Source organism: Podarcis raffonei, chromosome 6, assembly GCF_027172205.1.
Source record: "Podarcis raffonei isolate rPodRaf1 chromosome 6, rPodRaf1.pri, whole genome shotgun sequence".
NCBI lineage: Eukaryota > Metazoa > Chordata > Lepidosauria > Squamata > Lacertidae > Podarcis > Podarcis raffonei.
Window position 1 is genome coordinate 6,580,055 of NC_070607.1, and position 27,618 is coordinate 6,607,672.

General features: G+C 45.4%; 2 protein-coding genes across 3 annotated transcripts in view; both read left to right on the forward strand.

Annotated features, from left to right (window-relative positions):
* LHX4 (LIM homeobox 4) overlaps nucleotides 1-27,618 on the forward strand; it is a 90,556-nt gene that overhangs the window by 19,280 nt on the left and 43,658 nt on the right. The gene's annotated exons all lie outside the window — the stretch shown is intronic.
* LOC128415289 (ubiquitin-related modifier 1-like) lies at nucleotides 11,703-13,779 on the forward strand. Its single transcript, XM_053391335.1, has 2 exons — nucleotides 11,703-13,096; nucleotides 13,363-13,779. Exon 1 carries the CDS (start codon nucleotides 11,736-11,738, stop codon nucleotides 12,039-12,041), a length of 306 nt encoding a protein of 101 aa, XP_053247310.1. The 5' UTR covers nucleotides 11,703-11,735; the 3' UTR covers nucleotides 12,042-13,096; nucleotides 13,363-13,779.

Genomic DNA, 27,618 nt, shown 5'->3' on the forward strand with positions numbered 1-27,618 from the left:
GCCGCCGCCATCCCCAAATCCGGGGAAGCTGGAGGGCTGCGCTCCACAATCCTATTCAAATCGACAGTCTTAAGTGTAGCCTTAAGCTGGGGGCACTTACCTGTCTGCGTAATGGACCCATCCTCATTTACATGAGGCCAAGAGAGTCTTTTTTTAAAAGCCGAACGTTAATTTCCTTACAATTTCTGTCGGTAGGAACATTCCGTGGCTTCGATCCAGAAAACCTATTAACTAAGACGCGGGCATCGTGCTCTAAGCGGCGGGGATCCACGTGAGGCCCTGATCCGCATGCCAGCCCAGCTAAGGCGGAGCAGTCTCCAGGCTCCAATCCTGCCCACACACTTACTTGGGATCAAACCCCGTTGAACGCAGAGGGCCTAAACTCACACGCAGAGCATTGGGCTGCTTTTGATTTCCCTCTACGATGGCTTGATCTGCAATAGTTCACGGCTCAACTTGCTTGCGGATAGTAGCCGCGCGCGCAAACAATATAAGGCATTCATGTTACAAAGCGGGTTCTTGTTAGGCACAGCTTAAGGAACTGCCTTCCTAAAGGAACCAGAAAGATGCGCATTTCCTTTATGGCGGGCTTTGGGAGGAAAGCAGCCCATACGCCCAAACCACCACCCTCTCCAGTACAGACCCGACTGGGAAAAGCGGCTGGAATCCCTCTACCGTTCTTGCTAGCTCCAGGACCACCAACCCTCAACTCCTCTACTTGAGAGTAAAACTCATTGAACACAATAACTTGCGAGTAAATGTGCATGCGCAGCCCAATACCCGTGCCTGATTGCAGACTCGGTTCCGCTGAGTAAAATGCGTAGAAAAATCCTAATGCGCATTTGGATACGCATCTTTGCTGAACTTGGCCTGCAACCCAGTTTGGAAAGCTGGGGAGCTGGGTGAACCCCAGGCCTGTCGTGTCAACTTAACACCCCTCGGAACGGAGCTTGCCCTTCCTCCAATATTGGGGGGGCGGGACGGGACGGCGCAGATACACGGGAATCCAGCTTTAGATTTCCACCGAGAGAAGCCTACACCTTAAAAAAAAGCGAAGTGGGGATGCGACGGCGCGTGGATGCAAACACTTGAATATTATGCTTTGCTATGTGGCTCTTCCCCTTTGGCAAACTGGACTGTACCTCTTGCGGGAAAGAGCCTTAAATTTGCTCTTTCGTCTGCGCCCCATTTATCCTCTTCGAGGACTTTGCTCCGGGGGCTCGCCCGCCGGTGGGCCATAGAGAATTATCTTTCGGTTAGGCTCCCGTCCCGTTTTTATTTCTTTCCGGAGCTGCTGCTCCTATTTTTCTGAAAACCAAATTAAGGAAGGAAGGGAGGGCGGAAGGAAGGAAGGAAGGAAAGACGGGCTGACTGCATGCGGAAACATAGATCAGGAACTTGCTGCAAACCGTGTGCCCCAAATTTATAGCCTGGGTCACTGCTAGAGTATTTCTAATGGAGAGTCAATTGGTTTAATTCAATTAGGCCTAGAATATAACTCAGAAAGTCCGTTAAATTCCAATTATCTAACCGCTGGAGTGTGCGCGCGCGTGCGTCTGCATTCCCCCATTTCCCCCTGCCTTTCTTTCCATGTGTAGACAAACGTCAAAGTATTCATTTACATATTTATATCTCCCTGTTTTATCTCTCTCTCTCTGTCAACATTGGAATACGCAGAGGATTGCCCGCTCCTGGGCGGAGCTGGATGTTGCGTGCATTCAGTATTTTGGGTCGGCCCGCAAAAAAAAAACTATCCCGCCTCTAAATGCATTAAAAATAAAAGCACCATGCGAGGACTCAAAGGCCACAGCCCCGCGCAGAGCAAGCCCCTGGAAATGGGTGTAGATGATGCTATCTCTTTGCCGACTAGGCCTTCTCAGGTTCCCAGTTTGTTTGTTTATTCATATAAACGTTTGGGCTGAAATCTCTATTCCATTTCGAAGTGCCCATGTCCTTCCTAATCCTTCCGATTTTTCTCTCGGGACTCTTTTCCCCACGGGTTTTCTTCTCTTCCTCGATCCCATACATCAGATCGTGTGAATGCGTTCTTTGCAAAGTCCCACCTGCCCAAATGCCCGCCGTGGAACTCTGGTCCCGGGACCCGAATACACTTTCTCGCCTCTCTCTTTCCCTTTTAATTCGACGAAGGAGGTCTGATCCTGTCTGACCCGGGCGCGCTTTTTTTTAATGGAGGGTTTTTTTTTAAAAAAAAAATCTTTTAATTTTTGTTGGAGCAGGTGAGGGATTCCACCTAGGCGTTTCTGGAAAGAGAGCAAAGGGCACCGCAAAGGCTCGGAAGCTATTTTCCTAATAGAGATGCGCAGGCGTTTAACCTGTTAAGGACGCCTGACTGCCGTCACCCGCCGCCACGTCTGCTTTTTCTGACTGCTCCCGTTTTGCAGGGTCTGAGCACCCAGATGCCACTCAAATAAAGCACACTCCATTCTTTCCTCAGTATTGGGTGTGTCCCTCCACAGTCTCCTGTTTTTAAGAACAATTCTTCGCTCGGAGAATCTGTGGCAAAATGGCACTGCGCCTCTCACTTTACCTTCACTAATGGTCTGCGTCGTCCTCTTTCCCTGCGCACCCCAATTTTGGCTCATTTACCGTAATTCCATAACATGCAGGGGGTTCAACCCCACTCCTAGCAAACAGGCTAACGCGAAGGAAGGGGACGGATTTCCCTGGAAACCCAAGTTCCCAGGATAGACGGTGGTTTGAAGTCGAAGTGTGTTGTCAATTTCAAGTCAGTTGAGGAGAGAGAGGTGTTTTCTTTTTGTTTTGCTTTAAGGCAACTCTTTTCTCTGAACCATCACCTTTTCCGCCGTGATCCAGTCTGGAATTCACAGCCTCGTTAAAGTGGATGGGTTGTACCCGGATTAATAGGACGCAAATCGAATTAAATCCACGTTAGTTCGGATAACGTGGTTGTTTCGGAATCAGGCTATAAAATGCACCTTCTTTTCCTGTTAGATGTCTTCCTTCCTTCCTTCCTTCCCTCCCACCCCGACTCCCAATTCAGATTTCCCACACCCAGAAAACCGAATCTGGATTTGAGTGAAATTTGAGATAAGCTGAGAGGGTTCGGTTGCCCATGCTTTGGTTCCCCGTTCTCCAATGGTTCTGCGCGTTCTGGTTGTTCTTACTAGTGGAAAACGAGGGAGGGTGGTGGGGGCCAGGAGCGGGAAAGAGCCCAGGTGGAATAGGTACGAAGAAGGTGCGGGTCTTGCTCCGATTCTCGGCTGTGACTTGATCCGATTTCTTTGTCGAGTGAATCCATTCTCTCTCCTGGGGACCGAAAGGAGAGAGACGAAGTCACCTCTTATCATGGGGCTATACCCCTGGCCTTCCCTCTGATGTCTTTTCTCGGCCTTCTCCAATTCACTTAAGGCTGGGAAGCCTCGTTCTCTGTCCATGTCCCTACCAGCTCCCTCACTTGCACCACGACGTCCGGAGACTTCGGTTTCCTGACCGGACTGGAGCCGCCTTTCCTTTGGGAGGGGGCGGGCGGAGAGGGCGAACTGGGCAGCCCGACCCCCCCCCCCAATCCCTCGAGACTGACTGGGCTATGATGGGGAATATCTACGTTGTTGCGTCCAGCAGCAAATCCTCTCTTTCCCACCGTGTCGAAATGTAACTTGAGTATGGAAGGGGAGCCCAGTTCTGGACCCAAAGGGGGTTGGTTGTGAAGTGTCTGTGTTCCTTTCTCTTCCTTGGATTTGAGGAGACAGGAACTCGCCCTCGCCGCCGGTTGCCGAGCGAAAGGCGACGCTTTGGGCTAAGAACGAAAAGACAGGTTTTCTAAATTCGGAGTGGCAAGCCCCATTTCTCTGCCTCCTTTGTCCGCACCGCTGATGTTTTCCATATCAAGGAGTTTTCCATGATGTTTTCCATATCCCGGAATGGGGTTAGAATTTTACGCAGCCTGCCTAGGCACATAGGCACGAGAATTGTGCGACAGTGATTATATATTATAATGCATTTTATGAATGTGGTTTTGTATAAAACCGTTTTTAGCATGCCCTGCGCGTCACCATTCGTATACCACGTAGTGCAAACAGTTTTCTGATCACGAAACACCTAAAAGTAATTGAAAGGAGCAAGTAAATAACCAAAAGTGTGTGTGGGGGGGGGAGACAGATAAACAGGAAGGGAGAGGGGAGGGGTAAAAGTGCGGAGGGAGAGGCGGAGGATAGAAAATTAAAAGAGGATTTTGCGTGGGCTATAGAATACAAGCTTCTGGATAATATGTAAATAATTTGAATCTTAAACTCGGATGGCAATGCGCATTTTCTGCGGCGCTCATATTATTTTCAGTGAAGCTTGCGCAGGAGAAAGGGCAGGTGCGCTGCGTCTTTCGCAGGTGTGGGAAGCAAGCTTAACCGCAGGTTGGGCAGATGAAATGGTTACGTGGCCCGTGTGGGGAAGTGTCCTGAGGTTCCTTGTTTTCAACTGTCTGTACCCAGAGGGGCACGGAGACTGTGGTCCAGAGGTGGGGGGCTGAATGTTTGCGCCCCATCGATTTGCTGTCGTGATGGGACCAAGTCCTGGCAAGCAGCGGCCTCTGGAGATGCGGGTTTTCTCGCGGTCTTGTTTGCGCGCCAGAGCGCGGGCGCCTTTTCCGACGCTCGGCTTTAATGTCAAGAGATCTCCCGCGGTTTCCCACCAGCCCGTTTTACTTTCCGCGCGCGCGTAGCTGGGGACAGACAAATAGCCCTTTCTTCCCCTTTACCCCGACTTCCGCTGCCTTCTGTGTGAACACCAGCCGCTCCTGTTGGAGTCTGTCAGGAAATAAGCCAAACCTTCAGACCTTAAACAAAATACAAACACCCGATTTTGCATTTAAGGCCATTTTTAATTTCGTTTAGCTGCACCTCTTCTCCTACACTGATGAGCGAAGAAAAAACAAAGTACTGACACCGACTTAAAGGGTCTGGGTGTCTCTGTTCTGCCGTGATTTTTGATGGCCCCCTCACTCCTTGTCGGGGGGGGGGGAAGAGAGAACAAAGCATCCCTGCATTTTTAAGATCTCCAGAAAATCAACAGCCTCTTGCATTTTCGAACCACTAATTTAAAGACACAAAAATGACGGTTTCCTCACTTTTCTTTACTCTTTTTTTTTAACAGTTGCTGTTTTTGTGTGTGTGTTTTCTACAGCTCCAACAAAAATACAGCCATCCTTCGGCCCACACCCTCCGGTTGAGACAAATAGAAAACCATCTATAAAGGGGAAAAGAACAACAACTTTCAATGCATTCTGTTGCTTAAAGCAAATCTCTGCTTGGCTGCTTGCCTTGTTGAAGGGGGGGAGGGGCTGGTGCTGGCAGGATCCTAGGGAAGCAAAAGGCACCGGGGACCCTTTTTTGTTTTTTGGGGTACCTACCTTCTTCGCCATTTTGGAAGCTCAGTGGAGAGAGGGAACGGAGAGACCCTCCAGTTTTAATCTCTCCTTCGGAATCTGCGTGGCTCCCACCCCCGTTTTCTTTCCTCTGGTGGGATTCCCTAGGGAGGGAATGGGCTCTCCTAATTCCATTATATCAACTGGAGGAAAACTCGTTTTCCAGCGCCCTCCCTCTCTCCCTCCCCGTGCAATGTAATGCGCCGCAGGCAGCAGCCTCGCGTCTCCCTTCGCGGGTCTGCCTTCCCTTTCTAAGTGCTGCGTTTTGTATAAATGGATCTTGCCACCGGTGGACGAGCAAATCGCCCCAAGGCATCCCAGGCGGGGACCGGATTTCAAGCCGTTTGTTCCCCACCTTTCCCTGGAAAAACTGCGAGGTAAATAACGACAGCCTCCTCCTCCTCCTCTCGTTGTTCCAGGGCGATGATGTGAGTCCCAGCACTGGGCCAGGTGGCTGCTGCGACAATGTGGTCGCAGGAAAAGGATCCTCAGTGGATCCCCAGAACAAGGTCCCTAACCCGAGGCGTTGGGTGCAAAATAACTAGGACGCTTTTGTTGGCCACAACTCCAAGAAACTTAGTTTTTGCGGAACTCCAAAGCCGGCGTGGAACTGCATTAAACGGAATTAATTCGCATCACCTCCGTTCGCTTAGCGTTGCACCTGGCTGTTGGGGACTGAGACGAGGTTTAGCTTCCCCATCCCCTGGTCCAGCCGTCCCTAGGGTTGCTATGTATACCCAGAGCATTTTCGCTTTATTTTGTGATATTTCCCCATTAAATTTATTCGGGTTTCGCAAAGAGAATGAGTGGGGAAAGTTGCACAGCGCCAGCTTTTGAAAAAATTAAGAAAGATTGCGCTCCCCTCCGCGCACTGTAGATGTGAAAATAATAACCTATGATTTGTGGTTTAGGAGATTGCTGATGGTGGTCTTAAAGTAGACACCCAGGGCAGGGTCATCACACCAGGTGCGCAGGTTTTGAAGGTTGTATTGTGTGGTTGGTGTTCTTAAAAAGAAAAGAAAAAACGGTGTGTGTCCATAGGCCATGGAAAACAAAGACTCTCTCGAACCACTTTCAGCTCTCGTAGAAATTATCGTTTGTCTCTGGTGCTTTCCTTTCAAATGCGCCTCTAACCTGGAAAGGTTCTGGAATCTGAATCCGCGAAAAAGCGGCATTTTGTGGTGTTTTTGGCAAAGCACAGCGCAGCTCTGTTCGTGCCTGCTCAGAAGCAAGCCTCACTGAGTTGAATGGGGCTTACTCCCAGGCAAAACAGGCATAGCATTGCAGCCTTACTGCGAAGGGTAAAATCTTCGGGAAACTCCTGATCCGCTTTTCCCATGCGCTGAATTTCTATGGCAATATCGCATAGCAGAAGTGAAAACAATGCAATGTTGCTATTGTTGTTTTCCGTTGTTTTAAAAGGGCAGAAATTTAGAGCATGTCTCTTTCAGATCACTGAAGAGATCCTTTTCTATACATCTCTTGAGCCCTATTCTGGGCTTCTCTGAATTTGTGTGCTCTAGCCTCATATTCAGGGCGCGATCCACCCAAAGTTAATGGGAGTCCCACCGATTTTAACGGGAGAGAAACCACCACGTTCTTAACTTCTGGGTTGAAATAAACGAAATTCACGGTTTAATGGCTTGGTCATGTATACTAATTGTTGCTATTTATTATTATTTTTGTCACATAACTACTTTACTACAATTTGCTTCAAAACAATGAAAAACAGCGTTGACACACGTTATTTAAAGCCCTTGCAAAATTTGCTGAAATGAGCACTTTGTATGTAGGTTTGTGCTGCACTTTTTGCTTGCCTCCTTTTCCTTTACCTCCTTGCTTTTAAAACATCTAGTGTGTGTGTGTATTTGCTTTTTAAAAATGACAGTACAGTTCTAACGCCTTTTTATCTTGCTCTCCTCCCTTGAAACACGCAGGATTCAAATCCATTATCAGACGCCCGTCTCCTCTCTATTCCAGAAAAGCCTGCCCTGGTTCAAATAACCAAAATATGCAGGAGTAAAATGAAAATAAATAAATAGATACTGATGAAAGGCACATTATCCAGCCGTTGGTATGGGGATTTGTCCCTTTGTTCCCAGTACAGAAAGTAGGAGAGTCACTAGGCGAGAAAAGATAATTTAAACTTTAAATTTTTCTATGCTTTAAAGTTTAAGTGAATCATACCTTCCAGTGACACAGCCATTTAATGTGCAATGATTTTTTTAAAAAAATAAAATTGATGTAGCTGGAAAGACTTACACATTTGCCTTAGAAGAAACCAGTCCAGTACAAGGGAACAGCTTAGCAATTTTATATACTCTCGTGTGTGTGTGTGTGTGTGTGTGTGAATCAAAATTCTGAGTATATATAGTATTCACTTTTGAATTCTGGAGAATGAATTTGCTTCATTACCTCTAAATGTGAATACGAAGGACAGCATTTATATGTGCCTTCGAGAGGTAATAAATAACAATATACATTTTGCTAAGTTACTGAGCTTTCAGTATTGCAGCAATTTTACAGAAGGGAACTAAGGTTAAGAGGCAGTGAATTAATCACCCAGTGGGTCTATGATGGAGATTAAATTTGGACCGGGATGCCTCTTAGCTTAGAACTCCAGGTACTGAATCACATTCTTTAACACTGCAGTTTTGAAAAATAGCGCACTTCTATCTTAGTGGACCACAACCACAGTTATATAGGAAAATCAACTTGAAATTGTTTGACTGTTGTGACATTTCTCTCTAAGCAATATTGGGATTACTATAGCTGAGCATAGGGTGGGAAGGACGTGGGTTGTCTCCCCAACATAGGACTCCAATATCTTTTGCAAAAGTACGATTACTAGGCTCTCTTGAAGAGCAGCAATATGCAGTGAAAATATGAAGAATGTTGGACGAATGCATCTGTTTGGGACCCTAAGGCCAAGGAACAGGGTAGCCATTCTGTTTATTGTGGATGTGGTGACATGCATGCCAAGGACAAACTTTTAGGATTAAGCCATGGAAGTGTTTCCTTTATTTACCTGGTTTTGCCAAAGCGTTGCCTGTTGTGTTTAATATCTTAAAGGCTTTTCATGCTTGGCTCTGTTCTTGGACTATGTTCTGAAACATAGCTTTTATGCACACGTGTGTCTTCTTGTTGTAACTTTTGAAGGGTTACCTGCATGCCTGTTTCTCTACTGAGACTTCCATAATTTGGAGCTGATTTGTTGTGGCTGCAGATCATGTTTGTGGTGGGACAGGGGTTGCAGGAGCATAGCTTTCCACAGGGCTATTCCAGGTTTCTTCCCTAAATGTTCATCTTCAATTAAACAAAGCTATGGACTTAGCATTCTAGCCCAGGGCTCACCAATGCAGTGCTCTCCCGGTGGTGCTAGAATCCAGCTCCCCTCTGTCTCATCCAACATGGTCAATGGTTGGGGATGATGGGTGTTGACATTCAGCAGCCTCTGGAGGTTACCAGTTTGGCTCTCCCTATTCTAGGTCCTACTGCTGTTTTAAGATGATAGAAGGGGGTGTTCCCATGTTCTGACAAACGAGCACAAAGCTCTAATGAAGCAGAAACGCTGTGCACTTTAAAAATGATTAAATTAAATGTACATTTTAAAAAATTTAAAATTACAGGATAACTTTTAAAATGCAATGCATATCACCTTACATTTTAAAATATTTTAAATATAAGAAAGAATTAAGAAACCCTGGTAGCTAACAATAAAAAAGCAATCCATATTCACCTATGTTGTGTGTAGGTTTTCTTGGGCTTTGCCTGAAGGTTCCTCTCCTGCCCTACATCACCAAAATGGAAACTAGATCTTTGGATGAAAGGCAGGATGAAATAAAATGCACACATAACAAATGTAAATTTAAGGAACCATGGGCAATCAGAATACATGGGTCTCAAAATGGATACTGCTCAGGGATACAGACTGCTATTTTGCAAAGGAAAGAAACAAAAAACCCCCACCTCCCTAAAATACTTGATTTTCATTGTCTTGAAGTGGTGCCAGCTGTTTTTTTTATTCAAAGTACTTTAAATCACACCATGTTCTAGTAACTTTACACCAAATTAAACTGCTCAATGGGACCTTTAATCACTTTTGTTGCTGTAAAAAAATAATACTTAGATTTAGTTTCAGGGCTAGCCCATTTTGGTGTGGTGAAAAATCCCAACGGCATCTTTCCTGCTTCCACTAATTAGCGTGAGACACAATCCATAGGGGATGTTCTCCTGTGCTGGTCTGCTTGAAATGTGCATCAGCTGGGAAAACTGTTGCCTTACAGCATGATCCTAAATGTTTTCACGAACATGATCTTGGCCAGTCTTGGCCAACCTGGTGCCCTCCAGGTGCTTTGGACTACAACTTCCTTTAGCCCCATGGATGGCAGCTGTAGTCCAAGACCTGCAGGGCACAAGGTTGGTTATGACTGATCCTAGCAAACACCAAACACTTCACTGAGGCTTGTGGAACTTCCCAGGGAATTGTGTATCAGAGGCTGATTGCCTTCTTTGCTACTCTTGATGGCCAGGGGGTAGTGTTTTGGGTTCCCATGAGGGCAGGGAAGAGGTTTCATTATGTGCATTGGGTGGTGGTGGTGATGTGTTTGTGTGGGTGGGTGGGTGGGTGTGGAGTCATTGCAAGGTTTGGAAGCCTGTTAGAACTCCATTTTATACAAACACCTCCCAAAAATTGTAAGGAGCAAAGTATGGTAGGAAATATTTCTCACATTGCTAGTTCAGGCTATCTGTTGTTACTTTCTTCTAACATAAATAACTAATACAAACATATATTTAACTGCTGCAATGTGACCTGAAATATAGGGAAAGGAAGGGAACAATGACACCCATTGCTCCACCCTAAGACACCCGTGTTAATGGTGCCCCAAATCTACTGTCTGATGTAGGCGCAGCTCCATTCAGTTCTATTTAGTCATGCAAGCATGTAACACCTTCTGTGCATAGTGTTTTCAAGGAAATAAAACATGCACCAGAGAACACTTTTTGTGTATAGCTGCATAGGTAAATAAAGCCTGTCCTTTATTAGCAGAGCATGAGGACCCTCTTTCAGACTTCTAGAGTTAGGAAGATCAGTCTTGCTTGGTACTGGGGAAAGCTATCAATGAAACTTGAAGCATTGAACAATGACTCTTGCGGTCCCTTCCGACCCTAGAATTCTATGTTTCTGTGATTAGGGACAGTTCACAAAAGGATGCAGAGAAACCTGTGGGTTTCCTGCATTTTGTCACTATTGGGATATATTAGTTGCCACTAATATTGCATTTAGCACTTTTAATCCAGAAGCAAGGGAGGCAATCTAATAAATGAAGCACCGCTGACTGACCACTTACAAATGGCAAGCATTTCACCAATGTTCGCCATGATTATTCCCTTTGACTTTGGTGAGGCAGCTAAACCATCTTATTAGTGGCTTGTGAATTGGGAGTCCTGGAAATTATGACAGAACCCCAAATGCCTTCTATGATTTGCTGGCATAATTCAGAATCGTGCTCCCTTGCTCTACCAATACAATCAGCAAAATAAAGAGTGTTAGAACCAGCTTTCTTGGATGCCTGTCTATCTTTAGGACCAATTCAATTTATAACTGGATATTCCTGAGGTTTAGACATGTTAATCTGTGGCAGTGAAATCAACAAAGAGTACTGCGGCGCCATAAAGATTAGCAGAAATTGTGGCATACAATTTCATGTACCGGAGCCTGTTTCATAAGATTTATCAATTTGCAGGATATAAATGGCGACAAAAGAGGAAACCACCCCCCAGCACACATGTGAACACTGAGATGAAGGGACCATGAAATACAAAAGATACAGCAGGCACCTGATATTTATATGTGGATTTATGCATGTGTGTTTGTGTGTATTTATACATAAGAAGATCAGTGAGCATCTATAACAAAAGTCACTGGGCAGAACCCATTCTTTCTATATTACCTGTAGTGGAAGAAAAAAGCCCTGCTCTTGAGTAAAACCCAAATGCAGTGCTTTTTTATGGGGGTACGCGGGGTTACGCATACACCTAAACATTTTGTGAACCTTTGTACTTGTCAATTTACTGTATTTATTTTCCCCTAGTTGAACTATAAAATGGTGATTTTCTTGAGTCAAAATGAGAGCACCCCTAAACATTTTTAAAGGGGTAAAAAAGGCACTGCATAGAAGATGAATAGAACCAAATTTATTGCTATTGTTGTTTCTGCCCCAGAATGAGAGGGTCAAAAACCCATTCTTTGTGGTTGCTGGGCAACCTCCGCCGCCCCCGGAAGCAGACGCGGCGTCGCGCTTCCGGTGTGGGCAGCGCCGTGCCCTCACCAAAGATGGCGGCGCCCTTGTCCCTGCTGCTGGAGTGCGGAGGTGGAGCAGAGCTCTTGTTTGGCGGGGTCAGGAAGCAGCGGGTGACTCTGCCCAGCCAGGAAGGACCTTGGGATGTCCGAAAGTTGCTGGTGTGGATGAAAGAGAACCTGTTGAAAGAGAGGCCGGAACTGTTCGTGCAGGGAGAGTCTGTGCGGCCGGGAATCTTGGTGCTGATCAATGGGGCAGATTGGGAGTTGATGGGCGAGCTGGACTATCTGCTCCAAGACCAGGATAACGTCGTTTTCATCTCCACCTTGCATGGTGGATAGACTGCTGGGAGTATGAAAAAGAACATTTGCGTTGGTGGGCAGAGGGCATAAACATGCTTGCTCTCCTGGCTCTCACCCCAGATCAGAGTCGGTTTCTCATTAGCTTCTTCTCTTTAATGAAGTCTGCCCTTTCGACGCTTGGCTCCTCCCACCCAGTGGTTCAGCTCTCGCCTCTTTTGCCCCAGAAGGAGATCGAAATCTTTTCTGCACCTGGTCACCCTCTTCCCTGCTCCAAGAGGTTCATGCCATGGGACAAGTGGCTGGAAAGGAGCCGCTTTGCACGTGGAATGACTGAGCTCACCGTGGCTGCCGCCCTTCTTTGCTTTCTTCTCCTTGGCGGCAGCAGGGAAATGCCTGGGATCAAAGAGGGGATCTCCCTTTCCTTTCAATCCAAGCCTTGGTTCGGGTTGCAGCCATTAACAGTCATTAAGGGATATGGGGTGCATGCAAAGAAGATGGCAGATGCAAGACTCCCTCAGCCTATCTGCTCTTGATTTACCATGCATGGATTTCAGTTCTGTGACTCAGTTTTGGAAAGTACCCTTCTGGAGCTAGCTCACAAATGGTTGCTTTGAATTTTGATGACTATGAAGTATACTTTTGCCTGCCTTTTTTTAAAGAAAAAGAAACTTGATGACCCTCAGAATCTGTTCCAGCTCTACAATTCTATGATGCCCTATTTTTTAATCTTCTGGAGGCACTGCCTGATCCTGTTCTGCCACAGCTGCTGTGTATGCATGCGATTGATTTCCCTTTTCAAATTGTCTGCTCTGCACTGTTCTGTCGCAAAGTGTTTTGCAATGTGTTGCAGAGGACAGAGTGCTTCATTTGAAGCTGGGTGTTCTGGACTCAGGTTCTGCCTCAGTCATGTACTTACATCCCTGGGTGGCCTTGAGCAAGTTGCTCTCTATGTTAACTTCAGTTCCACATGTGTAAAGGGAGATTTGAAATGATTGACTCTGCAGGATAGTTGTGACAATAAACAATAAAAGTTGTGAAAACAAAACACAAAATTCATTCTTTGTCACTGGTCAATTGTAATTAATTTAACGCATGTTTTGAAAATAATAATAATAATAATAATAATAATAATAATAATAATAATAATTTTTATTTATACCCCGCCCTCCCCAGCCAAGGCTGGGCTCAGGGCGGCTAACAAGCAATAATAAAAACAAGTTGGTTGAATGCAGCTTAAAAACAAGATTAAAATACAACATTAACATATTGAAACATTAAAATATTAAAATGGAGCCTCATCACAGGAGGAGAAAGGAAAAAGAAAAAAGAAAGAGAGGGAGGGAATCAGACTGGCTCCAAGCCAAAGGTCATGCAATTTTGGTTATGTATTTAACTATTTGCAAAAATCAAATAGGCTATGTTGTTTTTACCTATTTGAATTTGTGAAGGACATACATAATAGCAAATAGGTTATGCGTTTCAGAATGAAAGCTGAGTGGGTGGTTGTTAATTTCCAAATTGTGCAAAAGTGGAAGAATGACACAACTTTAATTGAAGGTGTGTAAGATGCTAATAATGGATAAAGTATTGCACCAATGGAAGGTAGCATTTTAACCCCAGATTTAATTATTATTGGAAAAAGGATTCCTGTTTCTAACTGAGCAGCTTGGAACAATAATAGACCACCCAGACTCTCATCCATGAGGATTTACTGAACTGAATATTGCCGTTGTCACTTGACCTTTTGTTTATGTACCTGAATAAATCGCTAATTTTACTTCAAGTATTATGTTACTTTATAGATCTGCAAGGGATGCTATTTAGGTGAAAAATGTAACGAAATCCCTTCAAATCAAAGAGCTAAAAAGGACAACAAATTCTAAAAAGCTAAGGCAAGGTGTTATCTTTTATATATAACCTGAAACAGATTCACCCTGCTCAGTGAAAAATGAATGCAGTTTGAACAGTCTAGAAAAACCTCCTATAAGAGTCTCAGAACTTGCTGTTTCTGGAGGAGAAATAAGTTATGAGAATGTCTTTCCAGCTGTCCTTGTTGCATGAACTTGACCACATGTCATAAAGAGAATGTTTCTCACAAAACATAATATTGTAAAGGAAAGTAGGGGAGAGATGTAACCCCTAAAACAGGGCATCTGGGGTGAAAGTCACTTAGGGATTGGTAAGGAATCCCTCAACCTTGGGATCACTAACCTATAATAAAATTCATCTAAATCTGGGACCAAGAAAGCCACAATTCTGCACTTCAGACAAAAGAATGGCATTAACAAGCAGCATGCAGACACCTGATTTGTAGCTTTGTAACTGAGTTGTTGCAAGAAGGAATTGTGTTGGAGGGGAGCAGGGGGAAAGGTAGAGAAATAAGGAATGGGAGGTAAAAATGATGGATGGTATGGATGTGCTTATAGCTGAGAGCCTAGAGGAAGTTTCACATCTCAAAGCAGGGGCCAGAATCTCTGGTCTTGACAGCTGGGGCCATTTCTAGAGGCAGCTTGTATGTTTTCAAGCACAACCTCTTTAGTCCTCATTAGCAACAGAAACCAATCCAGAGTCCAGAACACTCACATTTACCCCAGCTGCCTTCATCCTCTAAATTTAAATTTGAGGGTAGACAGCTGTGTTTTGCTTTTGTTATCCTTTAAAATACCATTTTACATGGATGGTGTTCCATAAATACATAGTGTACTGTAGGTAATGTTGTTGTTGTTTAGTCGTTTAGTCATGTCCGACTCTTCGTGACACCATGGACCAGAGCACGCCAGGCACTCCTGTCTTCCACTGCTACCCGCAGTTTGCTCAGACTCATGTTTGTATCTTCGAGAACACTGTTCAACCATCTCGTCCTCTGTCGTCCCCTTCTTCTTGTGCCCTCCATCTTTCCCAACATAAGGGTCTTTTCCAGGAAGTCTTCTCTTCTCATGAGGTGGCCAAAGTATTGGAGCCTCAGCTTCACAATCTGTCCTTCCAGTGAGCACTCAGGGCTGATTTCCTTCAGAATGGATCGGTTTGATCTTCTTGCAGTCCATGGGACTCTCAAGAGTCTCCTCCAGCACCATAATTCAAAAGCATCAATTCTTTGGCGATCAGCCTTCTTTATGGTCCAGCTCTCACTTCTATACATCACTACTGGGAAAACCATGACTTTAACTATACGGACCTTTGTTGGCAAGGTGATATCTCTGCTTTTTAAGATGCTGTCTAGGTTTGCCATCGCCTTTCTCCCAAGGAGCAGGCATCTTTTAATTTTGTGACTGCTGTCACTGTAGGTAATAATAATAATAATATAATTCCATAAACATTTGGAAAAGTTTGAAAGTGAGATTAGATCCAGCAGAATCCATGGCCAATGTCAGATTCTGTCCCAGACCTCAGAAGATCTGTACATGGAAAAATCATAGAAGATAAACAACTCTGTCATGGGGGTGGGGGTGAGTGGGTTAAGCCCAGCACCTTAAATCATAGCCCCCCAGAAAGCTCCAAATTAGACCACCACAGCAGATTGTGTTGGCATAGGATGCTCTGGACAACTTGTCCTGTTTAGCAGGCGTGTTCCACAATGCAATGCAGGAAAGTCTCCAGAAAATCCATGGGTACCTGATATGATCCACGCTACGCCTTCTTTGTGGAACCAGAGCAGTTAAGATGCGATTGATCAGCAGGTTGTATTACCATCACAGCTTCTCGGCATGCCACTTCAAAGGCAAAGGCAATGTCATGAGGCGGAGGGAAGGAGGCTGCCTTGTGAATTATGGCATCATTATTATGCAAATAAACAGCACTTCTTTGGGAATTGATAGGATTTTGCGCAGGATCATTATAAAATGAAGGTGACTGTGCATGGGAAACACAATGCGGAAGGCGGCAGATCTTCTATAAATTTTGAGGTGATTTGGTTTGGTTTTAGGAAGAGTTTTTGCTTGTTGTGGTCCAGGCCCATAGTCACAAGGGCCTTTCCTCCTCTCCTGTGAATTTTCAGCATAATTTAAAGTATTTTGCCCCTTTTCTTGTAGAAATAGAAGGGGAAAGGTGCAGATAATATTGCTTACTTAGAAAAAACCCAGCTCCCAAATGCCACTGTTTTTGTTCACATGAACAAAGTTACTGGACTGACAGGTTCCAGGACACTGGGCCCTTAACAGTAATTACCATCTTATATAAATAAAATGAATTAAAAACAAACATAGACAAATGTTCAGATCTGGGTTTTCGTTGTTGTGCATCAACTTGATGTACACGTTACCTTGGCCATTGTCCCTTGTCTCCACCTCTCCCTGGCTATGGACTTTGTACCCCTTTAGAAGAAGTGGCAAATAACTGCTGCAGTATCCAGCCCATTGTGTCATAATAAGAATTTCAATCAAGCTGTTAAACTCATGACAACTGTGTTGGAGGAGTCACTTTTCCAACAATAAATCTCATCCCCAAAAGCCAGACATTCTGTTTCCAAGAGTAGTCAGCTGAATGACTCTGGGGTGGTTTGCAAGCCCTCATTCTTTGTCTCCAGCATGTGGTTTTCTGTGTTTAGAGGTTGTGTAGAGCTATCCTTGCTCATAGCTGATGATAGAGCTGCTCTGGTGTTTTTTAGGATCAGTTGTGTGACGCTAATCTCTCTCTCTCTCTCTCTCTCTCTCTCTCTCTCTCTCTCTCTCTCTCTCTCTCTTGCTTTGTCTCCTATCAGTTTTCCCAGGTTAGTATAGTTGTTCTTAATTCCTTCTGCTTAATACTTCCTTTCCAGAACTTCAAGAAATGATGCTTAAGGATGCAAAGTTAAGTAAATAAAAAGCAAATTGATTTTTGAGGATTATCTGAACTTTAAAAAGGGTGAGAAAAATCATAATCAGTCTGATTTAAACCCAACAATCCTTTAATTGCTTCCACCTTTTGATCTCCTAGCCAGGGGTGACATTTTTAGGGTTGAATTATGAACCTCTCCATTATGGAAACACTGACAGAATCTTAACTAGAGTGGCATGGGTGGAGCTGTGATGATCAATGGGGGATAGAATGCAACTCTGGTTGAGATTCAGTTGAAGTCAGTTTGGGCATTGCATCAATGATGACTGGGAGTTGTTTAATAATCACAATCACAATCACAATCTTTTCTATATTCAGATATACTCAGTTTTATCTATACAAGTTTGGCAGTGGTGATGACGGTGATGTTCAGCCTTAGGCTGGCGAGTTGCCAGTTTTGCATGTGATGGACGGCATTCTCCCCCCCCCCTCAAAAAAAGGACAACTTGCATGGCTTGTGTGTTCTCCTGGACCTGAATTGCTGCTGGATTTTCGGGTGCTGGCAGTGCCCAGGGCTGCTTCTCTTTGACAAAGATTTGGCTGTAAGTCACCTATGCGTTCGTAATATCTCATGTTGACTATTGCAAGGTGAGCTGTTGCCAGATGGAGGTACTGCCTTTCAAGATGGCTCAGGAACTTCAGCTATTGCAGAATTCCATGTCTCTCCTCTTGTAAGAGTGGCCACACAGAGCATTTCACCCACAATCTTGCTCAGCTCTGTGTATTAGCTTCCAGGCCTGGCTCAAAGTGCTGGTGGTGATCTTTAAAATTGACTTGGTCTGTGGCCTCTCTATGTTTTAGAGGTGTCACTTCCTGGGGAATCCCTCACATCTGGTGGGGAAACTCTTTTTTTTAGAGAGAAGTGAAGCCTCTAAAGGTATAGGAAGTGATACTTTTTTTACCCGCACTCTGCCAGTGTGGTGTAGCGGTTAAGAGCGATAGACTCGTAATCTGGGGAACTGGGTTTGCGTCTCCACTCCTCCACATGCAGCTGCTGGGTGACCTTGGGCTAGTCACACTTCTCTGAAGTCTCTCAGCCCCACTCACCTCACAGAGTGTTTGTTGTGGGGGAGGAAGGGAAAGGAGAATGTGAGCCGCTTTGAGACTCCTTCGGGTAGTGATAAAGCGGGATATCAAATCCAAACTACTACTCCTCCTCCTCCTCCTCCTCCTCTTCTTCTTCTTCTGCAATACCTTGCCAGCAGAGGCATTTTCGCTGTCATTCCAGTGATTAAATAAAAAATGTCTTTGTAAGAAAGGCTTTTGTGGCTGTCAGTGTGAAGCTGGCTTCTCCCTCCACCACTGGGATACTGTTGACCTTTCTATGGATGTTTTAGTACAAATTGTTTGACTTGCTGATTTGTGTTTTAAATTGCGCTTTAAAAATTGTTTCATTACTGTGATTTATTGTTGTTTTACTCGTATCGTACATTGCCTCAAGTGCCAAACTGTAGGCAGAGAATGCACACTTTCTGTCTATCTATGGCCCACTATACAATACCGTTGTACAGATTTCTCTGGTAATGTGTAGAAAGGACTCTGAATGCTCAAAACACTATATAAATGTTTCGGTAAAGGTAAAGGGACCCCTGACCATTAGGTCCAGTTGGGGACAACTCTGGGGTTGCAGCGCTCATCTCGCTTTATTGGCCGAGGGAGCCGGCGTACAGCTTCCGGGTCATGTGGCTAGCATGACTAAGCCGCTTCTGGCGAACCAGAGCAGCGCACGGAAACGCCGTTTACCTTCCCGTCAGAGCGGTACCTTTTTATCTACTTGCACTTTGACATGCTTTTGAACTGCTAGGTGGGCAGGAGCTGGGACTGAGCAACAGGAGCTCACCCCGTTGCGGGGATTCGAACCGCCAACCTTCTGATTGACAAGTCCTAGGCTCTGTGGTTTAACCCACAGGCCACTTGTGTCCCTTCCATGTTTAGTTGCTATTAAAATAGGCCTCTACAATAAATCAAGTTATTTTTAAAATTCTGTTGATTAAATTCTGAAGCTCTATTTTTATTTTATTTGTACATCTTTCATTTCAAGCACAATAAGTCACAATAGACTGATTATGCCATCGGTATGCTTCATTGTGTGTTCTGTACACGGCAACTTCCTGCAACTGATTAGGATCCAATTCTGCAACTGTGTTACGGGAGAAGCTTCCCCTTGCTTAAGTCAGCACTTTAGGGCATCATTGAAGTTCTGCCCACTTGACTGACATCACAGTTTCCATGGCAACTAATGCACTTCAAGGAGAAAACAGAGCATGGTTTTATTTTCTTTTTTTCAGTGGGGGACTAAAATCAGTAGCATAAACAAAATCCGCAGTGTTGGGGATGCTATAAAGTTTTCATTGCCACTTATTGGGGAAAGCTGCATAACTCACTGACATTTCGGGAGCCTACGCAGTCTCAACTAGCTCAGGGCAATAAAAAATTTATAGGGCCCAAGTCTGCATTAATTATGGCTTACACACAACATTCCCCATTGAAATGCATGGGCGGGCTGAGTAAATAAGGAAGTTTCATATCAGGACCAGTGCAATCCATCTCTCTAGGGAAAGGCGAAGAGTTGAAATGTATGCTGGGCAGTTAAAGAGGTGGACATCTAGTGGGGAGTGCATATATATAATGTTTATAGAAGCTTCTGGAAATCAGCCAGACAGAAGTCAGTCTGCCTATGCCCAGCTCTACTTCTCTTTGACATTCTTCTTCTTTTGGCAATCACTCATAGCTGAGTAAGATTGTCTTCCATGAACACGTTTTTAACAATGAGTCCGTAAGTGACTGTGGAGGCCAATTCTGGATCCACACGTCGTTCCACAGTGGGGACATAGGTTTCCAGGCGGGAGTTGATCATGGTGAGGGTTTGCCAAGTGTTCCTTCCTCTTAGCACATTTCTCCCTTTCGTCTTGAGTTCAAGCGTCTTCAATGTCCACAACACCTTTGGTAAAGGCTGTTCTCCAACAGGAGCACTTGCAGGCCAGTGTTTCCCAGTTGTCAGTGTTTATACTACATTTTTAAAGCTTTGCCTTGAGAGAGCCTTTGAACCTCTTTTGTTGACCACCAGCATTACGCTTTCCATTTTTAAGTTCAGAATACAGTGGTACCTCGGGTTACAGACGCTTCAGGTTACATATGCTTCACATTACAGACTCCGCTAACCCAGAAATAGTACCTCGGATTAAGAACTTTGCTTCAGGATGAGAACAGAAATCTTGCTCCGGCAGCAGGAGGCCCCATTAGCTAAAGTGGTGCTTCAGGTTAAGAACAGTTTTAGGTTAAGAACGGACCTCTGGAATGAATTAAGTTCTTAACCCGAGGTACCACTGTAGTTGCTTTGGAAGATGATAATCAGGCATCTGAACAACATGACCAGTCCAATGAAGCTGAGCTGCTGCCTAGGGACAGGTGGAGCTTCTCAGCTTGCCTTCATGTCCTGAGGACACATGCTTGCAGTTGGCCTGGTGTATAGATTCTGAAGAACAAAGGTCCACATACAGAAACAGTTGAATCTGACTTCAGTGCTGGCAATGAGCCAACAGCCTCCATTGCTCTTGAGAGCAGTGCCTTAGTTTAGGAGCTGGGGTGCACACAGGTCTGTAGCCCAACAGAGTGGAACAGCTGAAGTACTAATGCTGTCCCCTCAGCCCCCCTGGGATCCGTCTCCTGAGGCAGCTGCCTCACTCTGCCAAACGGTAGAGCTGCCCCTATTTCCAAGGCAAGGGGTACAAGCATGAGTGTTGCCTCAGTAATAGTCTCCCATGAATATGTCCCCTGATGTGTGGGATAAGAGAGAAAGAGGGGCTCAGTAGGCAATGTCACCAACTGAAGAGGCTTGTTTTAAAAGGGTTGCTTCTGGTGATGCTACAAGATCGCTATTGTTTCCAGGTGCACCAACTCTATGGGGCTGAGGCCTCTCCCGGTGTAACAGTTGTCACGCATGTCTGATGTGTGTGATGTCACACGCAATGCGTGCAGGACTTCAGCCCCCCCCCCATCAATGTTGAGAACAACTCAGCGCCTGTGATTATCACTTTCTCAGAGGCCAGAAAAACCTAGAGCTGACCTTCAGAAAAGCCTAGAGCCCCCTTTCTCAACCTGTGGGTCCCCAGATGTTGTTGAACTACAACTCCCATCACCCCTAGCTAGCAAGGCCAGAGCTCAGGGATGATTGGAGTTGTAGTCCAACAACATCTTGGGACCCACAGGTTGAGAACCGCTGGCCTAGAGCCTAGACCAGGGGTGTCAAACTCATTCATTGGGGGCCGCATCAGCAGTTTGGTCACCGTCAAAGGGCCGGTTGTATCTGTAGGAATGCATGTAAAGTGGAGGTTTCCTGTGTAGAACGGCTGGCGCCGCTAGAGGGCAGACGTTCTCTGGCTTGTAGGCTGCCGCGCATGTGCTGAAGAGGCGGCTTTCTTGTGTCAAAAAAAAAAGCGAGAATAAAAGGTGAAGGCTGGCGGCCGGCGGCGGCTACACAGGCCACATGATGAGGTCTGGCGGGCCGGATTCGGCCCGCGGGCCTTGTGTTTGACACCCGTGGCCTAGACCTTAGCATTTAGATGCCGTGCTGAACTGACTGGGAATCCTGGCAGCTTTCCCCACCCTCCTTTCACTCAAACAGTTGTGGGGCTCAATGAAAATGTTGTTTGAACAGGTTGTTAAAAGAGAGGACATTGTCTTGTGTCGTCTTCTGAATCATGCAAGGACCCTTCTTCCAGCACTTAGCTTCTCTGAAAGACACTGACTTAGGGTTAAAGGAGTCGGTCCATTAGCTGGTAACCTAATCAGATCTGTGGTTGCTGAAAGCAAGCTCAGCTACACATGAGAGAGAGATTGAGAGGACGGAGGAGACTGCCTAAGTGCTCATAAGTTGGACAGAGGAGGGAGATAACAAGGTTCATATTAGTTAAGCGAGGAAAAATGTTCCCTTGATGTAAATAAATGGCAACAGACTCCCAAATCTGAGCTTGATGCACAGCTGTTGCTGCTTCTAGGCCAGATTATCAGGTGCAATTTGTTACAGTTTGAAAAGGCGATTAATATTTGCTAGTGCAAGGTTATGCAACTTTTGAGTTTTCTCTGAATGTCTTGTTACACTGCCTTCGGGATGCTGATGAAGAATTCTGAGAACAAGGCACATACTAAAGTTGATTCAGTGAGCCTTACTTATGTTGCATTTCATAATTTTATTCTGTGGGGCTTGTTTTGTATTTATGCAGTTCAGTGAAATTGTACTCCTACGATGAGAGAGAGGTGTTTCAGGGAATTAAGGAGAGCATGATCGTTTTGAGTTAGGTTGATGCAGAAGTAGAACTGTCTTTGGTGGTACCCATGTTTCATGAGTGGCTGGTGGCAGGGTTCTGACATGTGTTTTGATGCACAGTTAAGCATCTATTTGTGAGCAATGGAGAATTTGGGCAGGAATGGAGAGGGGGAGTTATCTATCCAGATTCATAACTGAGCTTAACACTGTTTCACACATGCATGCTTCTCAGGTGATGACTATAACAAGGGATGAACTGTATGTGAAACGGCTACCACAGGCAGAACTTTCATATCACCTTGGAATCAGAAAGAGTTGGCTGAATTAAACTAACCTGGAAGGCTAGTAGGAGCCAGCACAAGGGCTCATTTTTATGCATTTAGCACCGTCATATTTTTGGTCAGGACATCTTCTAGGAGCCATAGGGGAGAGCTAAGTAATGGATACCAACTACATATTTTTGGTCATAAAGGTAAAGGTCAAGGTACCCCTGACCATTAGGTCCAGTTGCGGATGACTCTGGGGTTGCGCGCTCATCTCGCTTTATTGGCCGAGGGAGCCGGCGTACAGCTTCCGGGTCATGTGGCCAGCATGACTAAGCCGCTTCTGGCGAACCAGAGCAGCGCACGGAAACGCCGTTTACCTTCCCGCCCTTTGACATGCTTTCGAACTGCTAGGTTGGCAGGAGCTGGGACCGAACAACGGGAGCTCACCCCGTTGCGGGGATTCGAACCGCCGACCTTCTGATTGGCAAGTCCTAGGCTCTGTGGTTTAACCCACAGCGCCAACCGCGTCCCAGTTTAAGCAATACTGAAGTGGTAAATGGGGATCACATTTTTTCCAGTGTCAAATTATTGCAATTTGTGTTGCTGGGGTGGGGTGTGTGGTGACATTCTTCCAAAATAAGTGTTCCCACAAGGAAAGCATTCAGATCTCCCTACTCTCCATTGCTTATCAGATTCTTATTTCATGTGCTTAACCTGAAAGGTCCCAACAGTCTTAAGAAAGAGTTCTAAAATGTGTTTGGAGCACCAAGCAAGTTCTCTGCCCAGGCAGTTTCAGTTAATCTGAAGGACAATGAAACACTTTGAAGTTTCAGGAGCAAAGTACTCAGGATGTTCTGATATTAATGATGTGCAAAGTGCCCGATTAAGACATTTTCCAAATCCCTAGTCAGTTCCGAGAATCCTGGAGAGTCATTAATCTCTGTCATATTTAGCACTCTAACATTTTAAGGTATTGCTTCCTATTTTTTTCACAATACTGGTCAAGAGTCAGATTGAAAGGAGCCAAACACATAAAAGCTTCTAAGGCCATTCCTGGGGCCTTAAAAAAAACCACTTTTAAAAAATATTTGTAATATAAGAGGCTTATGAAATAATTATAGGCCTGTAAGGTGTGCCAAAGCCATATGAAAAAATTCAGTAATTTTATTGAAATTCCTTCACCTCCTCTTTCCTAAATATGTTTCATCTAAGCCAGGAATGGCCAAACTTGGCGCTCTGCTCCAGATGTTTTGGGACTACAACTCCCATCATCCCTAGCTAACAGGACCAATGATCAGGGATGATGGGAATTGTAGTCCCAAAAACATCTGGAGGGCCAAGTTTGGCCATGCCTGATCTAAGCAGAGCCTTCCAAATTCTCCTTATATTGTATTTTACCATTTTTAAAAGGCCTTTCTCAAATTACCTAAAGATGTTTCATGCAATAGTTTCACATACCCTCCAACATTTCTCTGATGAAACTAGGTGTCAGAGACCAGGCTGAGGAGTACAACTCTGTTGAGGAATGGCCTGCTCATGGCTGAAACTCTACAGGAGCAGTGGAGTAGTGTTGATTTGGAACAATGGTTTGCTGAGGGGCACAGTTCGGAGGACAATAGCTGGGCATAACTGGGAGGTGAACAGCAAGAAGAACGGGAAGAGAGTGAGCTAACCGACTCTCACTGGAAGATGTGCAGCCTCTCAGTCCCAAGGCTAGGAGATTAGATAAGGTAACTTCACAAAAGGTTCAATGGTTGGGAATTTTTACTATTTAGACCCCTTTTATACATCTTACTGGGTTGCCCCAGCCACTCTGGGCAGCTTCTAACATATATAAAAACATAATAAAACATTAAACATTAAGAAAACTTCCCTATACAGTGGTACCTCGGGTTACATACGCTTCAGGTTACAGACTCCACTAACCCAGAAATAGTGCTTCAGGTTAAGAACTTTCCTTCAGGATGAGAACAGAAATTGTGCTCCGGCGGCACGGCAGCAGCGGGAGGCCCCATTAGCTAAAGTGGTGCTTCAGGTTAAGAACAGTTTCAGGTTAAGAACAGACCTCTGGAACGAATTAAGTACTTAACGCGAGGTACCACTGTACAGGATTGCCTTCAGACAGCTGGGGGATCAGATAACTCTGACATTTCTCCAATGGAAATAGGGACATCCTACGGAAAAGCGGGACATTCTGGGATCAAATGAGAAACTGGGACGGCTTCTCTAAATCAAGGACGTCCCTGCAAAACAGGGACACTTGGAGGGTCTGGTTTCAGGGCCAAGGGCTCAAGGCAGTATAGCACTAAATGTGCTTTATGTGGGGTTGCCCTTGAATTTGGTCTGGAAGTTTCAGCTAGTACAGAATACTGCTGCACAGTTACTTTGGGGGGCGTCCCATCACCACTGTTAAAAGCATTGCGCTAGTTGCTAATCTGCTACTGAACTACATTCAAGGAACGGAAAGCCCTCTCTTGTTCTGCAGGAGGGTGTCTGAAGAGCCACCTCTTCTCCACATCCCAACCCCGTTACTTTGACCTGTGAATGAAAATCTGTCGATTCTGCCACATGCCACTTTAGATAAAGCATGCTGTGATTTGAGCATATGCTTTTAGTATTGTGGTACCAGGTCATTAGGGACACAGGTGGCGCTGTGGGTTAAACCACAGAGCTTAGGACTTGCCGATCAGAAGGTTGGCGGTTCGAATCCCCGTAACGGGGTGAGCTCCCGTTGCTCGGTCCCTGCTCCTGCCAACCTAGCAGTTCGAAAGCACGTCAAAGTGCAAGTAGATAAATAGGTACCGCTCTGGCGGGAAGGTAAACGGCATTTCCGTGCGCTGCTCTGGTTCGCCAGAAGCGGCTTAGTCATGCTGGCCACATGACCTGGAAGCTGTACGCCGGCTCCCTCGGCCTATAGAGCGAGATGAGCACTGCAACCCCAGAGTCGGTCATGAATGGACCTAATGGTCAGGGGTCCCTTTACCTTTACCAGTTCATTTGCTGAAAAATTATTTTCTCCCAAACCTTCTCAAATTAGGCTGTAAACCGTGCTCGCTTTGGCAGCACATATACTCAAATTAGGCTGTAAACCTAACCCCCACAGCAAGCCCCAACAAATTTAATAGGATTTACTCTTGAGTAGACACCGCACTGCCAGTCTATTTTACTTGTGCAGTTTTACATTCCAGTTCAATTTTTATATTTCAATACTGTTTTATATTCCACTTCTGTACACTGTTCGTTTTCTGAATGTGGAGCAGTTTTCGAACCCTTAAGAAAAACAAATAATAAACAAAAAAGAAGGGAGGGTTAATTCCTGTTGTCTTTTTGTACAAGACTAGTTCAAAAGCTTAAGGGACGCGGGTGGCGCTGTGGGTAAAACCTCAGTGCCTAGGACTTGCCGATCGCATGGTCGGCGGTTCGAATCCCCGCGGCGGGGTGAGCTCCCATCGTTCGGTCCCAGCTCCTGCCCACCTAGCAGTTCGAAAGCACAATTAAGTGCAAGTAGATAAATAGGTACTGCTTTCTAGCGGGAAGGTAAACGGCGTTCCATGTGCTGCTCTGGTGCCAGTTCGCCGGAGCAGCTTCGTCACGCTGGTCACGTGACCCGGAAGTGTCTGCGGACAGCGCTGGCTCCCGGCCTCTAGAGTGAGATGAGCGCACAACCCTAGAGTCTGTCAAGACTGGCCCGTACGGGCAGGGGTACCTTTACCTTTACCTTTAGTTCAAAAGCTTATTACCTCTCTACTGTGGATCGACCAGCATGATTCAATTGGGGGGGCCACGTTCTGAGATTCCCGTATTGCAGGGGGTTGGACTAGATTACACTTGGGATCCCTCTTCAATTCTGTGATTCTCCTCCTTTTCCTGTACATTCTGTGATCTTGGCAAGTCCTGGAGGTGTGTCCGGGGTGGGCGAGTGGGAAGGTGCATGAGGACAAACAAGGGAAATGAATTTGTAGCTAGTCAATTAAGCAGCAACGCTAATCCAATTACGTATTGTGCTGAATGTCTACTGAGAGGCAAATGCAGAGGAAACATATTTATTTTAATAAGATGGGTGTTAGCTCAGAGGTGAATTGGAGACATTTGTTGCTTTAAAGCACTAGACTCTAATCTGGTCACTATGCAGAATTCCATTAACATGATTCCTGTTATGTTAAATAATTTAGTTAAAATAAATTAGATAAATGAAAGCTGTTTGCCAGGCCTGTGATAGCAGTGGAAGAGTTGGCCTGGCAGCCATTCACGCAAAAGACAATTCTATTTAAGAAGACAAAGTGGGCGTATAGATTTTTTATTGACTCCTGCTTATTTTAGTCTTTCACCGTTCAAGCTAGGGAGGCGTTTTGCCCCATTTTGGTGGGCTTCCGTTTTGTGCCATGTGGGACAACCAGGTGGGCTGGATTAGGAAAGCAACAATCAATAAGCCTTGGGCAGGGCCATTCCATCTAATGTGATTGACTGTTTTAATTTTAAATTTTGTTATTGTGAGCTATTGTAAGGGTAAAGCAGAGTCTCAGCATTGTGATAAACATACAAATAGTGATGGAGAGGGGCTCAGTTATTGTTTTGGAGGACATTGAGGACTCTGCTACATTAGTAAAGGAAAAGCATTTTATAACACAGTGACACCAGATGGCGCTGTGGAGTCCTGACTTTTGCCAATGTGATTTCCCATTATGAAGTTTACAACGCGTTTTCCTGAAATGCATTTTTGATGGGTCTAGATCCAGCCTGAGATCTGTCGCAAAGCAGCAGTCTTGCCAAACAGCAGAGGCAAAGGTTTTCCTGAACTCGCCACTCCAGTCTGCTGCTGCCTGAAATATTCCATGCTATTAACACTCTTTTGTCAAGTCAAATACTTTGATTAAAGGTAAAGGTAAAGGGACCACTGACCAGAGTGGCCGACTCTGGGGTTGCGGCGCTCATCTCACTTTATTGGCTGAGGGAGCCGGCGTGCAGCTTCCGGGTCATGTGGCCAGCATGACTAAGCCGCTTCTGGCAAACCAGAGCAGCGTACGGAAACGCCGTTTACCTTCCCGCCGGAGCTGTACCTATTTATCTACTTGCACTTTGACATGCTTTCAAACTGCTCGGTTGGCAGGAGCAGGGACCAAGCAATGGGAGCTCACTCTGTCGTGGGGATTCGAACCGCCGACCTTCTGATCGGCAAGTCCTAAGCTCTGTGGTTTAACCCACAGCGCCAATTCCCATGGTGCCTGACCATTGGCCATGCTGGCTGGAACTGACGGGAACTGGAGTGCCACAG

Excerpts from the sequence above, each read along its gene's own strand:
- LOC128415289 (XM_053391335.1), top strand. The coding sequence starts at position 11,736 with ATGGCGGCGCCCTTGTCCCTGCTGCTGGAGTGCGGAGGTGGAGCAGAG.